We start from the raw sequence: 11,916 nt of genomic DNA on the forward strand, positions 1-11,916 counted from the left end.
GCAATGGGCACGCAGTCGGAGAGAATACCGACAAACACCTTGAGCGACCAGCCGAGCGTGAGGAGCGTCTTGGCCGAGTTGTACTGATGGCCTTGGACGTGAAAATAGCCCGTAAAATACGGGTATAAGAGATTCGGGAGCGACCCGTAGAGCAGACCGATCGCGACGTACTGTGCGAGGAGCGCGAGCACGGCCGGGCTCGTGTACGCGGGCGCGCCACCCGGCCGCAAGGCACCACCCAGTCCCGTGAGCCGAATGCTCTGGGTCACATCAAAGCTGGCCTCGGTGAACGGCGACGCAGACGAGAAGACGCCCGAGCGTCGCTCGTACAAGTCCAGGGACGGACGGACGTCGGCCATCGCGCGGCGAAAAGTGGGCCAGCCGACGCAGGCACGCGCGCAGACTTTCCCAATACTGTCTCTATTCAACCTCCGGCATGCTGAACACACCGCCAACACCTTGTCTTTGGCGTGCATGCGCATGGCAGCTAGCAATATGCTCTGTTTGGGCTCTTTGAGCATCGACAGAGGTGCGCAGTTGGTGATGTCCTTGCCTGCTTGCATGCGTGTCATTTTCATTGAGACGATGCTGAGAAACGTCCGAAGTGAGCGCCATCTGCAGCAAAATCGTTAGGCTACCTCTACGTTGGCGCCAACACATTCTGCAAACGACACGAGGAGAAACGTTAGGCGAGCACAAGGCCATCTGCTGCATCGTGCAATGGGTGCGTCGTGGGTGTCGAGGCAGTGTATGAGGCAGCGCGCTCGCTTGTCGCCCTTGCCTCCCTGGCAGGCGCACGCAAACTCGACCGTCATTTTGAATGCGGCCATTATGAAGGACCCGAGAGTCTCCGGGATCGATGAATGAAAGCGTGAGAGGAGCGGGTCGTTGCTTTTGCGCCGTGTCGCAGGCGCGTCGCATGTATCTTGCACCCATTTCAACGTGGCACACGGATTGCATTTAGCGGCTGTCTAGTCCACACACCTGTTTGGTTAAACGCGTTTTTCACGAGGGACTGGACGACGCACCAGCTCGACGCACCTGGGTTCCGTCGTTATCAAGGGCCAGGTCGGCGGTGCGGTATCATTGCTGAGCAGCGAGCTTCGCCCGGACAACCAAGGTTGGGTCCTTGGACGGGCGACGTCGAGCGCGGACACATCTCATTTGGGCTTCAATCGTCTTTGTGAGGCCCGTTCGAGGGTCGTTGCGCTGGAGCCAAATCGCGCACCGGTACAATCACGCGGATATCAGTGCACTGCGAGCATCGCCGTGGGTTCAACATGTCCATCATTCTGTGGCGAATCGTCTCGCATTGGCAGTTCTCAGAAGGACAGGTTGTCGATAATTTTTTCGACTCGGTTTCTTCTACTTGAAGGTGGCTTCTACTACTCGTACGTTCTCGCATCGTCGTCGGAGGTTTTACTCCACGGGATCACTCTCCATGGATGGGTCGTCGTCGGTCGTGGCCGAGGCGGGTGCCGGTGCCATTTGAACATCATGAACCGAGAGATGCTCAAACGACTTGGTGGACCCACTGCGCCGGACATGCGGGATGTCGTCGAGCTCATCTTCGACCGATATCTTGGTCGACCGGCGTCCTTCCGCCACTTTGGTCGCCGCCATCGTCGCACTTGCCGCCGGACCGAGCTTGCGAGATGGTGTTTGCTTCCATTCGTCGGTGTCGGGCGTGACGCTGTCCCCTTTTTTAGCAGGCGTGGGCGGCGACTTAGGGGTTTTGGACGGTACAGTGGGTTTCAGTGGTCGCGTGGGCGAGAGGCATTGGCACTTGAGCAGCCGAATGCAGCGGTTCTGCATGCCGTACTTGAGGATAAAGTCGTACGTGCCCATGCGCAGATAGAGGAGGTAGGTATGGAAGCCCGTGAGGGCGCCGTATGCAGCCCCCAAGACGAGGCAGACAAGGTTATGCAGCCAAAGCGCCGCCTAGTGCAATTATACACCCGTTGACGCATTCGGTACAACAGAAATAGAGGTTTTACGAGAAGGCCGTCCCGGTCCGCCGACGGGTGCCACCGGAGAACGTCGTCGAGCCAGTAGGTGGCGACGACAATACCGACAATCGCTTGGTACACCGTGGCGCTGGTGCCTGCGACGATCAAGAGGTAGAACGGCTCGTAGTTGGCCTCGCCAATGCACGTATTGAGCCTACGCACCGTTGCATTTTGCAAGTAAGAGGACGGTCCTACCATGTGCAGTGGTGGTCGAGCCCGGGGCTGTTTTTGGCGCACGCGCTGCAGTAGCGAATGGGCTTGGCCGGGACTGGCACGCACCACTTGCGGGTGGCGGTCGCTGCCGCGGGGTTGCGGCTCTCGCAGAGAAACCAACAGACGGAGAAGAGCCCCATCACAGCGACATACGGCAGTAGCACCCATAGCGCCTAGTACATCGACACGTTGAGCGGATGCAGGTCAAAAGCGCCAAACGCACGAGGAGGCCGTCGAGGCAGCTCACTGTGATGGCCACAAACGCCTACGAGATATAAAGTGGTGAGGAGGTGGCGAGACGTTTGACGTACGGCAAAGAGGCACGGCTGCAGGACCCAGCTCGTGACCTGGTCCCTCGAGAAGGGCTGGTGCAGCCCGTTCACACGCACACTTGCATGCATCGGATGTCAACTGCTATAGTGGGCAGGAGGGTGCTAATATTAGGCGCTCGCCATCTTTAGCTCATTCTGTTGACTATTTAACGCATGTCTTTTTCATAAACCTATTTTGTCGAGGAGAGCCTTGCACTGTAAAACACAGGTGACAACTTGTCACGCCGCCAACACATTTGAAAATTGTATTGGCCTCCGCCATGACAAAAAATAATTACACCAGCATACAAACAACAAGTATAGGAGAGAGAGACCAATCAGAAGCCGTGACAAAATGACAAGAGCATGCCATTGGCCAAGCTAATCGTACCTGAGTGAATGGCCTGCCAGTCAAGCATTCGCGAACACGCAATTGACGACAGGTACATGCCGGCCGTGGCCACAGCGCCGCCGCGACTCTCGGGCACCGACCCCAATGAATGTCAGCGACCATGACGCTCCCACGAGTGCCCACGAGCGCCCACGAGCACCCACGAGCGCCCACGAGCACCCACCGCGTGCCCACCGCACGCCTACTCCCGCGTGCCCACTAGCGCCCGCGTACCCACTAGCGCTCGCGCGCCCTCTGGCGCTCGAGAGCGCCTACTCTCGCGTGCTCACTCCCACCCACGCGCCCACGAGTACACGAGCACCTGCGCGCCCACAAGCCAAGCGCACGAGTACCCGCGCGCCTACATGCACCGATCGCGCTTCGCACCGCCGAGCTTCAAACCCGCGCTCATGGAGTCCCGCCGTGCGAATCCGCGCCTACGTCACCTTGGTGAAGAAATGTAAATTGAAAGCATTCTTTGAATCCTAGACCATGAAGGCCTCATGCATAAGCTTGCCGAGGCCATCGTAGCGATCAGGAGTGACCACGCAGCATAGCCGAGGCAGTCGATCAGCTTGAAGTTGGCGTAGAAGACCGCTTCCTGCTACTCGGTCATTGGGATGACATGAGACTTCCACATGTCGTAAGCCGCCTTGTCTACTTGGTCGTACCGTAGCGTGGTTCCTATTCGTAGTTCGCAACGAGCCATGAGATGAAAGGTAGGTAATAGCTATTGATGTACCAATACTTCGCTTAGAGAGTCCCTTGACCAATGCCCACGCTTGCAAATCCTTTGTATGTTGATATTGTCGGAGGAAATAGCAAACGCCGCAGACCCGCAGAACCTCGACGCACCGAGTGCGATTGTAGTCCAGGTGTGAGCCCGAGCTCCTCAACGACACCTACTGTGAGACGTAAACCCCTGGCCTTCGAGCCATTGAAAGCACCGCTCCCCTTGAACTGAGCCTTCAGCTCCTTGAGTTCGACGTCGAGTAGATGGACCATCGATGGCCACTTTCGCTCGGCCTCGATCTTGGCCATGACCGCTTTTGCCGCTACATAACTCGCACCAGCTTCCTCGAACTCGTCGTCGTAATCCTCTAGCGTAGTCAATCGGGGTCAATACCTAAGGACAACGGCGAGCCATGGCACCGTACTGCGTGTGCCATGGTCGACGTCTCTGTCATCGACCTTGTCTTCGAGTTCATCGTCGGGATCAAGGGACAAGGAGACTTCCGTGGGCGGGAGCGAGACAGAAGACTCGACGTCCTGTAGCACCTCGTAAGCATCAGAGCGCTTGGACACAGAGGTACTGGCGCCTGGTTTGGCTCTCGTTGAGGCGCCTTGCTTGTCGACGTCTCGCCCGGCGCAGCCTTATCATCCGCGCTGGTCGCCCTGAACCGCTCCACCGACTTCCTCGGTGGTCTGGCCTTGGCCACGGCATCGGTCGCGTCCTCCGTCCGTTGCTTCCTCTTCGCCATTGCTATTTTGGTCTGAGATCTTTCGAAAGATCACGGTGGCTCCTCATAAGATCGATCTGTCAGGTGACAAAACGGACAGGGGCGCCAGTAGGCGCCGTTTCTGTCACGAGCGTTTTTAATCCGAGTAATTGCTTATTCATACAAACATCAAATGATTATTATTCACACACACCGCAATATGACAAGATATGACAAGAAACTTTGGAGATCCGAGCCGTCGAAACGCCTAAAGTCCGTTTTCGAACTTTAAAAGAGAGGCATACGCATTTTTAGATTGAAAGCGTACTTAATAGAACATTCTTAGTAGCTGGCCAATCAGGTGCACGTATTTCTAAGCCAATCATATACGTCTGTCACAGGGGCAATTAGACTACTGTATCCGTTCTCTGGGGAGACGCTGCCTAATACCTGACCGCCTAGGACCAGGCGCTCTCATAGCTGTCGACCTAGGTTCAGTTTCGTGCTGCAGCGCGGTATCACGGGATAGAGCGGTGTGTCCAACGCGGTGATCAATTGCTACCGAAACACAGCAACCGTTTATAGAGAAAACACGACATTAGTACATAAGGGGCAGCGAGACGCTAGTCAATTTACTTCTTGACGATGCACGTGCCGTTCTTGCGGCCCTTGCCGCCAGCGACGCGGAGGCACTTGGTCGACGGGTACACGGACAAAAAGTTGGTCGTCACCGAGAACGTGAGCGCGAGGAAGAAGATAATGACCAAGAGCGCGCCCGCGAGCTTGCTTGTCTGGCCACGCTTCTTGAGCGCCTGCATGGCTTCCTTCTGCGGCGGGAGGAGGAAGAGCCAGCCAAGCGCCGCAAGCTTGCACGCATACGAGATGAAGTAGCAGTACGTGACCTCCCAGCGGACATGGTTGTCATCAACCGCCATCTGGTCCATGGACACGTCAAAGTACGAGTCGATGAGCTTGTAGATCACCGACGCGAACGGCGACGCCAAGTTGGAGATCGTCGACACAAGGCCGTAGGTGGCGCCCTCGTTACCGACGTCAGCAATCTCGACAGCGCAGTACGTGGCGACGATGAAGCGGATACCGGCGGGGACATTGTCGGCAAGCGGGACGCCCGTGAAGAACCACTGGTTGCGGAAAACATCCCAGATCGTGACAAAAATGACAATGCCGTCGATAAGGATGATACCGACCGTGCCGAGAGCGATGACCCAGCGCCAGTTCCAGTGGAGACCCCACTTGCCGACAGCCGCCATGACAAGCGTCATGATGAGGTAGCTCAAGACACCCGAGAGCGCATCGTTGAGCGGCTCGACTTCAGCCCAGACCGAAGCCATCGGACTGCCCGGGGTGGCGCTGATACCGGCAAAGACCTGGTTGATGAACTTGAAGGCGCAGATCTGCCACATGACGCGCTTCTGGAGAAGACCCCAGAAGTTGGAGATGTAGGCACCGAACGGCGTGCGCTCGGTCTTGACTTCAACGAGAAGGAAGAGCGTGCTGAACATGATGAGAGCACACGGCACGAGGCAAATGGCGTAAATGACGTTGGGCGACACCGAGTAGCTGAACGAGCCGCCGTACTCAGCGCCGTTGAGAAGAAAGGCAATGCACACCTGGGCGACCGTCGAGCCAATGTAGCGGAGCGTGTAGATGGCGGTCTGGGTGCGGCCGCGAATGGCCACGGGCTCACGCTGGGCGTACTGGACGACCATGGCGTCGGCGGCGCAGTCGGCCATGACGTAGCCAAAGCTGACAATGACCGAGAGCATGACAAACTTGCCACCCTGGTCCGGCGCGTCAAAGTTGTACCACTGCTTGAGGGCCGCCGTCATGTTGGCGCCGGTCGGCACCTTCTTCGGGCAGGGGATCTTGCGCGCATCGCAGTACGGGTCCGGGAACGACGAGAACGTCATGACGCAGAGGCAGATCGTGGCGATCATCCAGCCGATGAGCATCCACGGCTTGCGGCGGTAACCCATGATCGGGACGCAGTCCGAGAGCATACCAAAGAAGACCTTGAACGACCAGCCGAGCACGACGAGGACACCGTAGGCCGACACTTGGTAGCCTTCCATCTTCAAGTAGTTCTGGAACACCGAGTACTGCATGCCGGGCAACATGCCGTAGAGGATACCGATGGCAAAGTACTGCGAGAAGAGCGCGAGGGCCTCACGAGAGACGAGCGAGAGCGCACCACCAGCAACGAGTGCGCCGTCTTCGAGCTCACCGGGCGTCTTGGCGTCAGTGTAGTCACCATCGGCATCCTTGTCCTTGGTCGCGGACTGGATGTAGGAGACGCGCTCCTGGAGGTCCATTTGTCCGAGCTCTTTTTGAGTCGTGGCCATCTTGTTGGTCTTGGAGGCAAATCAAAAAGTGAGAAGGCGAATCGAGCACGAAATTAACTTAGATTGAAGTTCACCTTCCGCAGAAAGGACCTGGAACTTCGTAATCGTCACCCTTTCTAAGTGGACGCCGAGTGCAACGTCAGCCGCTCGTTTCACGAAGCCCAACGCGACAGCTGGTGGATCACTACTTGGATGACACTACGAAGTGCTACGCCGGCGGCAACCGATGTCGTCAGTGCATTTCGAGCCTGGGATGTGCGTCATGTACTGGAATGCGCCAGAAGCAAGTAGATCGGCATGCAAAACTACGATCCGTACTGTCGTGTGTGGGCACGCGGATAGACGCGGGGCAGGAGGTGCTTTTTCAGTTGACCAGACGACATCTGGTGCCGCCGTTCGCAAAAACTAACGCAACCATGGGGTTTTTCTATCACAGTGTGGTAATGATTCGAATGGTTGTGTTAGTTTTCAGATCCGTAAACATCTGCAATACACGGAGGAATGCCATTAGAGCCAGAATGGGAGTCCTCGAGCTCCTTCACGGACATGTATCTCCAGTAAAAGCCTTCGCCTCACGTGGCACTGGGGCTTCGCGTCAGGCATTTCTCCCCAGCCGACGAGGTAAAATTGGCTCGTACCGCTTGTGAGAGATCGTGTCGTCGCACGATACGTCGAGCGTACCGTAAACCAAAGCGATGCCAAAACAGCTCGTCTGAGTGTGGAGCCGTGCCACGTTGGTACTACGGTCGCAAGGTCACTTGTTGAAGTGCTGAATCAGAAGCTCGAAACTCAGAAAACACCGCGCATGCAAGGTGGCCCTAGCATAAGCGCATAGTGAACGCAAGTCTATTTTTCAACGCCACCTAGCGACTACAAAAACCGACTTGTTTTCTTCTTGGGCCGGGTCCGATCCGTGGTTTTCAGGCTTATGCGAGGACGGAGCTTTCGTCGTGGCCATGGCACGCGGTCGAGCCGAGCCTAAGTTATAACACAAGCGTCAACATCGTCATCACCTCATGATCATCGCCGCCGACGTTAGCAACGACGACGCCATGGAGGGATCGGCATTACTTGTTTGTCATGACGCTTTGTTATCGGTGTTGGTGACGCGGGTTGACTCCCAGTACAGTGCATGGGATGAGAGAAGTGTGCGGGGTAGCCCGTTTAGCGAGTCAACCTCAGCCTCAAGGACGGTTGAGGTAGCGAAACGTTTGCACTTCGATTGCGACCGCTAGTGCTTTCTCGTTTGTTTCTTCCCTCTCGACTTACCTCATATGCACGCTCGGCGATAGATCGATGAAGTTCAACTCGTGTTTGCACCTAGAGTCCAGCAAGTTTCTCCTCTGATGGGGTGTCCAAGATGCGCGGGTTGACTCCGTGCTTGTAGCTCCGTGCAACTAACAACTATGTCCAAACCGGCCAACTGACAACTATGGTGCGGTCCAAACCGACGCCTCAACCGGCCGCATCCGAGTCCACCCGCAAAGGCCGTCAGCCGTTAGAAACCACGGAGCGGACGTTCAAGGTCCGACGCACCAAACGCTGCTTGTGCCCATTTCAACACCATAAATCGATGTGTGTTTCTTGTGTCTGCCCGGCTCTGTGTGGTAGAATGGTGCGGGTCTATGGCGGCAGTCCCTAAAGACGGCTGCTCCAATTCGTTCTGTCGGGTCCCTTGTAGCCGGTGATTGGGAACACCGCCTTCTTCGGACGCGAGCCCCCCCTTGACCTTTTAGCACAGCTTGCATTGATGCCATTCAAAAGTACTGCAGTACTCGAACGCGGCCAATTTGCACTGGACCCAAACCTGGCCCAAAATAGTTGAAAATGCTTCTACGTATTTAGCTCGCACGTCTTTGAATAGATATCGGTTGAGCAGCCATTGCGCGTTTTTTGCCAGGGAATGGACAACGTCGAGGTCGGCGCCAAGGCCAAGAAGGCCGAGGTCCTGCCCGTCTGCGTGCGGCGCGCGTCCTTTGCCGCCTTGCCCGAAATACCTGCGATCAACGGCACAATCCCGCGCGTGCGCACCGACATGAACTTCAAGGGGCTCCAAGACCCGTACTCGGCGTGCCACTCAGTGCTCACGAGCTCGCTCAACGCTGCGAGCATCGACACGATGCTGAGCGGCGGCCTCAAAAAGTTTTTTGAAAAGTACAACAAGCTCGCCGAGACGACCAACTTGCAGCTCCAGACGCCCGAAATTCGGTTCACGAACCTCGCGTTCTCGGCGCAGTCGAGTGCCAACTCGCTTGCGTCTGGCACGGTTGGCAGCTACCTCCGGCAGCTCTTCTTCCCATTCTGCTGCAAGCCGCCAAGCGTCGAGAAGACAGTGCTGCACCCGATGTCGGGCGTCATTCCACCGGGCAGCATGACCTTGGTACGATCTTATACGGTATCGGAAACTACCTTCTGATGGCGTTGCATAGCTGCTGGCGAGTCCGGGCTCGGGCAAGACTTCGTTCCTCAAGGCGCTCGCCAACAAACTCCCAACCAAAAACACAAACATCGGCGGCAGCGTGACCTACAGCGGCCTGACGTGCGACCAGATCGACCTCCGCAAGCTCCTTGGGCTCGTCGACCAGCGCGACAACCACATCGCGACCATGACGGTGCGCGAGACACTCAAGTTTGCGGACCTTTGCCTCAACGGCCGCCCAAAAAAGAAGTCGGGGTCGCAGTCTCCGACCAAGGCCGAGGAAAAAATGGCCGACGTGGCGAATCTGCGCACGGACCTCTACCTGCACATCCTCGGTCTCTCCAACTGCGCCGACACGGTAGGTCCTGCGATATGCGCTCGTCGTTTCAGTGAACTCGATTCTGTAGATCGTCGGCGACGACATGCTGCGGGGTGTGAGCGGCGGGGAGCGCAAGCGCGTGACTGTGGGTGAGATGCTCGTCGGCGGGCAAAGCATTTTCCTCTGCGACGAGATCAGCACGGGCCTCGACTCGGCGGCCACCTTTGACATTGTCAACGCACTCAGAACGTGGACCAAGTCATTGGGCGGCAGCTGCATTGTGGCCCTGCTGCAGCCACCCCCCGAGGTCGTCGAGCTTTTTGACGACATCTTGATGCTCTCGGACGGACACCTGGTACGGTCCACCCATATCATTCATTTGATCCAGATACCAGATACCATCTGGCGTCGACATCTGGCACAACATCACATCTGATGACGACATGTGGTAGGTGTACCACGGTCCGCGGACGTCGACAATGCCGTACTTTCAGTCGCTCGGGTTTGTGTGCCCAGCGCGCACCGACCCGTCCATCTTCATGCTGGAAGTCGTCGCGGGCAGCGGTACCAAGTACTTCAACCCTGGTATCAACTTGATACTTCAAAAAATAAAAACAAATGATTTTTATACTAGAGCACCCGACACCGGCGCCGACGACGTCCGAGGCGTTCGGGGAGGCGTTCGCAGCGTCGCCGATGCACGCGGCGGTGCGCATGTGGCTCAAGAACAGCAGCCTGCAGTACGACGTGACGAGCGTCAAGCGCCTCGCGTTTCTAGCGCGCCGAACGACGCGGTTTAGCCTCGCGTTCTGGGACAGCACCAAGCTGCTCATGGCGCGCCAAGTGGTCTTTTGGATCCGCGACAAGGAGCTGCTCTACGGCAAGTTTATCGAGTCGTGCGTCGAGGGCTTGCTCCTCGGCATCATCTACCTCAACTGCGACGCGTCCTTGTATCTGCGCATGCTTTTCTTCACGATTGCCATTTTTCTGGTAGTTTTCATGTTTCAATTTTCATTTTTATTTTTCATTTTTCATTGTTCCATCCGTTCTGATCTGAGGTTGTAGCGCCACGCGTGGCAGCGCATTACGATCTCGCTCGCCGTGCGCAACGTGTTTTACAAGCAGCGGTCGCGCAATTTCTTCCGAACGTCGTCGTATGCGATCGCCGAGGCCGTCGTCCAGATCCCCATCAACCTCGTCGTCGCGGTCGTCCTCGGCACCATCTTTTACTTTATGAGCGGCCTGGCGCACGAGACGTCCGTGTACTTCACGTACCTCGCGATCCTCGTGATCTTCCAGCACGTCATTGCGGCGTACTTCACGCTCCTGAGCTCGATCGCGCCGACGATCTCCATTGCGCAGTCGTTCGCCGCCTGCTCGATAGTGTTTTTCGTTCTTTTTTCGGGCAACATTGTGCTCTACGATCTCATTCCAACTTATTGGCGCTGGATGTACTGGTGCAACCCGCTCACGTGGGCGCTCCGCTCCATCATGCTCAACGAGTACAGCAGCACACGCTACTCGCCGGACGAACGCGCTGACAACCTCGACATGTTTGAGATCCACCAAGACAACGCGTACATTGGGTACGGCCTCCTCCTTCTCTTTGGCTACTACCTGTTTTTTACGACGCTGAACGCCCTCGCGCTGCACTTTATTCGGTTTGATACGCAAGTGCGCGGGACGGCGCCCCCCATGGTGCCCAAAGCCGGCTCGGCGACCGCGCTCACGATCGACACCACGCCGACGCAGCTCCCGTTCTATCCCGCGCGCATTGCCGTCCGCGACTTGGACTACTTTGTGAAGATGCCGTCGGGCGACGAGCGACAGCTACTGCAGCACATCACGGCGTCGTTTGAGCCGGGCACGATGACCGCGCTCATGGGGTCGTCCGGCGCGGGCAAGACGACCTTCATGGATGTTCTCGCGGGTCGCAAGACTGGTGGCCGCATCGCCGGCGACGTCTTCATCAACGGCGAGCCAAAGAACCCCGCGACCTTTAGCTGCATCGCCAGCTACTGCGAGCAGATGGACATCCACTCGGAGAAGTCGACGATCCGCGAGGCGCTCGAGTTTTCAGCGTTTCTGCGGCTGCCGCAGACGTTCGAGTTGGATGCCAAGCTCAGCTTGGTGCGCGAGACATTGACGCTCCTCGAGCTCGACAAGATCGCCCACGAACGCGTTCTGAACCTCAGCGTCGAACAGAAGAAGCGCGTCACGATCGGTGTCGAGGTCGTCGCCAACCCGAGCATCTTGTTTTTGGACGAACCTACCTCGGGGTTGGACGCTCGCTCAGCGCAGTTTGTCATGCGCGGTGTCCAGTCGATCGCACGCACGGGCCGCACGGTCATTTGCACGATCCATCAGCCCAGTATCCAGATCTTCGAGCTCTTTGACTCGCTTCTCTTGCTGCAAAAAGGAGGTCGCATCGCGTTCTACGGCGAGCTCGGCG

The 11,916-nt window shown here is 57.1% G+C and overlaps 5 protein-coding genes across 6 annotated transcripts in view; 1 reads left to right on the forward strand and 4 right to left on the reverse strand.

Annotated features, from left to right (window-relative positions):
* Window positions 1-399, reverse strand: part of SDRG_10206 (hypothetical protein) — a gene marked incomplete at its 3' end in the record, with an annotated part of 1,695 nt that extends 1,296 nt beyond the window's left edge. Inside the window, exon 1 of the mRNA XM_008616186.1 lies at window positions 12-399. Within this exon, the coding sequence (XP_008614408.1) occupies window positions 12-359 (348 nt within the window). The 5' untranslated portion in view covers window positions 360-399. The remainder of the gene's footprint in view (window positions 1-11) is intronic.
* An 896-nt stretch (window positions 400-1,295) lies between these two features.
* On the reverse strand, window positions 1,296-2,643 carry SDRG_10207 (hypothetical protein). Its single transcript, XM_008616187.1, has 5 exons — window positions 2,534-2,643; window positions 2,446-2,487; window positions 2,205-2,395; window positions 1,998-2,163; window positions 1,296-1,941 (listed from the first exon to the last, which is right to left on the reverse strand). Exons 1-5 carry the CDS (start codon window positions 2,621-2,623, stop codon window positions 1,420-1,422), a joined length of 1,011 nt encoding a protein of 336 aa, XP_008614409.1. The 5' UTR covers window positions 2,624-2,643; the 3' UTR covers window positions 1,296-1,419.
* Window positions 2,644-2,783: 140 nt separating this feature from the next.
* Window positions 2,784-4,422, reverse strand: SDRG_10208. Of its 2 annotated transcripts, none has more exons than XM_008616189.1 (6): window positions 4,238-4,422; window positions 4,082-4,193; window positions 3,872-4,024; window positions 3,667-3,826; window positions 3,596-3,608; window positions 2,784-3,528 (listed from the first exon to the last, which is right to left on the reverse strand). In XM_008616189.1, the coding sequence occupies exons 1-4, from the start codon at window positions 4,403-4,405 to the stop codon at window positions 3,678-3,680; spliced, it is 582 nt and encodes a 193-aa protein (XP_008614411.1). In that variant the 5' UTR covers window positions 4,406-4,422; the 3' UTR covers window positions 2,784-3,528; window positions 3,596-3,608; window positions 3,667-3,677. The 2 variants fall into 2 exon arrangements, with proteins under 2 accessions (XP_008614411.1, XP_008614410.1); XM_008616188.1 differs by having other exon boundaries at window positions 3,667-3,829.
* A 573-nt stretch (window positions 4,423-4,995) lies between these two features.
* On the reverse strand, window positions 4,996-6,767 carry SDRG_10209 (hypothetical protein; the record flags this gene model as incomplete). The annotated part of the gene is made up of 1 exon (XM_008616190.1): window positions 4,996-6,767. The coding sequence occupies exon 1, from the start codon at window positions 6,724-6,726 to the stop codon at window positions 4,996-4,998; it is 1,731 nt and encodes a 576-aa protein (XP_008614412.1). The 5' UTR covers window positions 6,727-6,767.
* A 1,813-nt stretch (window positions 6,768-8,580) lies between these two features.
* On the forward strand, window positions 8,581-11,860 carry SDRG_10210 (hypothetical protein; the record flags this gene model as incomplete). The annotated part of the gene is made up of 7 exons (XM_008616191.1): window positions 8,581-9,106; window positions 9,156-9,503; window positions 9,553-9,819; window positions 9,917-10,049; window positions 10,099-10,454; window positions 10,530-11,810; window positions 11,837-11,860. Exons 1-7 carry the CDS (start codon window positions 8,630-8,632, stop codon window positions 11,858-11,860), a joined length of 2,886 nt encoding a protein of 961 aa, XP_008614413.1. The 5' UTR covers window positions 8,581-8,629.
* Between the last annotated feature and the right edge of the window lie 56 nt (window positions 11,861-11,916).

This window comes from Saprolegnia diclina (assembly GCF_000281045.1).
Source record: "Saprolegnia diclina VS20 unplaced genomic scaffold supercont1.34, whole genome shotgun sequence".
NCBI classification, from domain to species: domain Eukaryota; phylum Oomycota; class Saprolegniomycetes; order Saprolegniales; family Saprolegniaceae; genus Saprolegnia; species Saprolegnia diclina.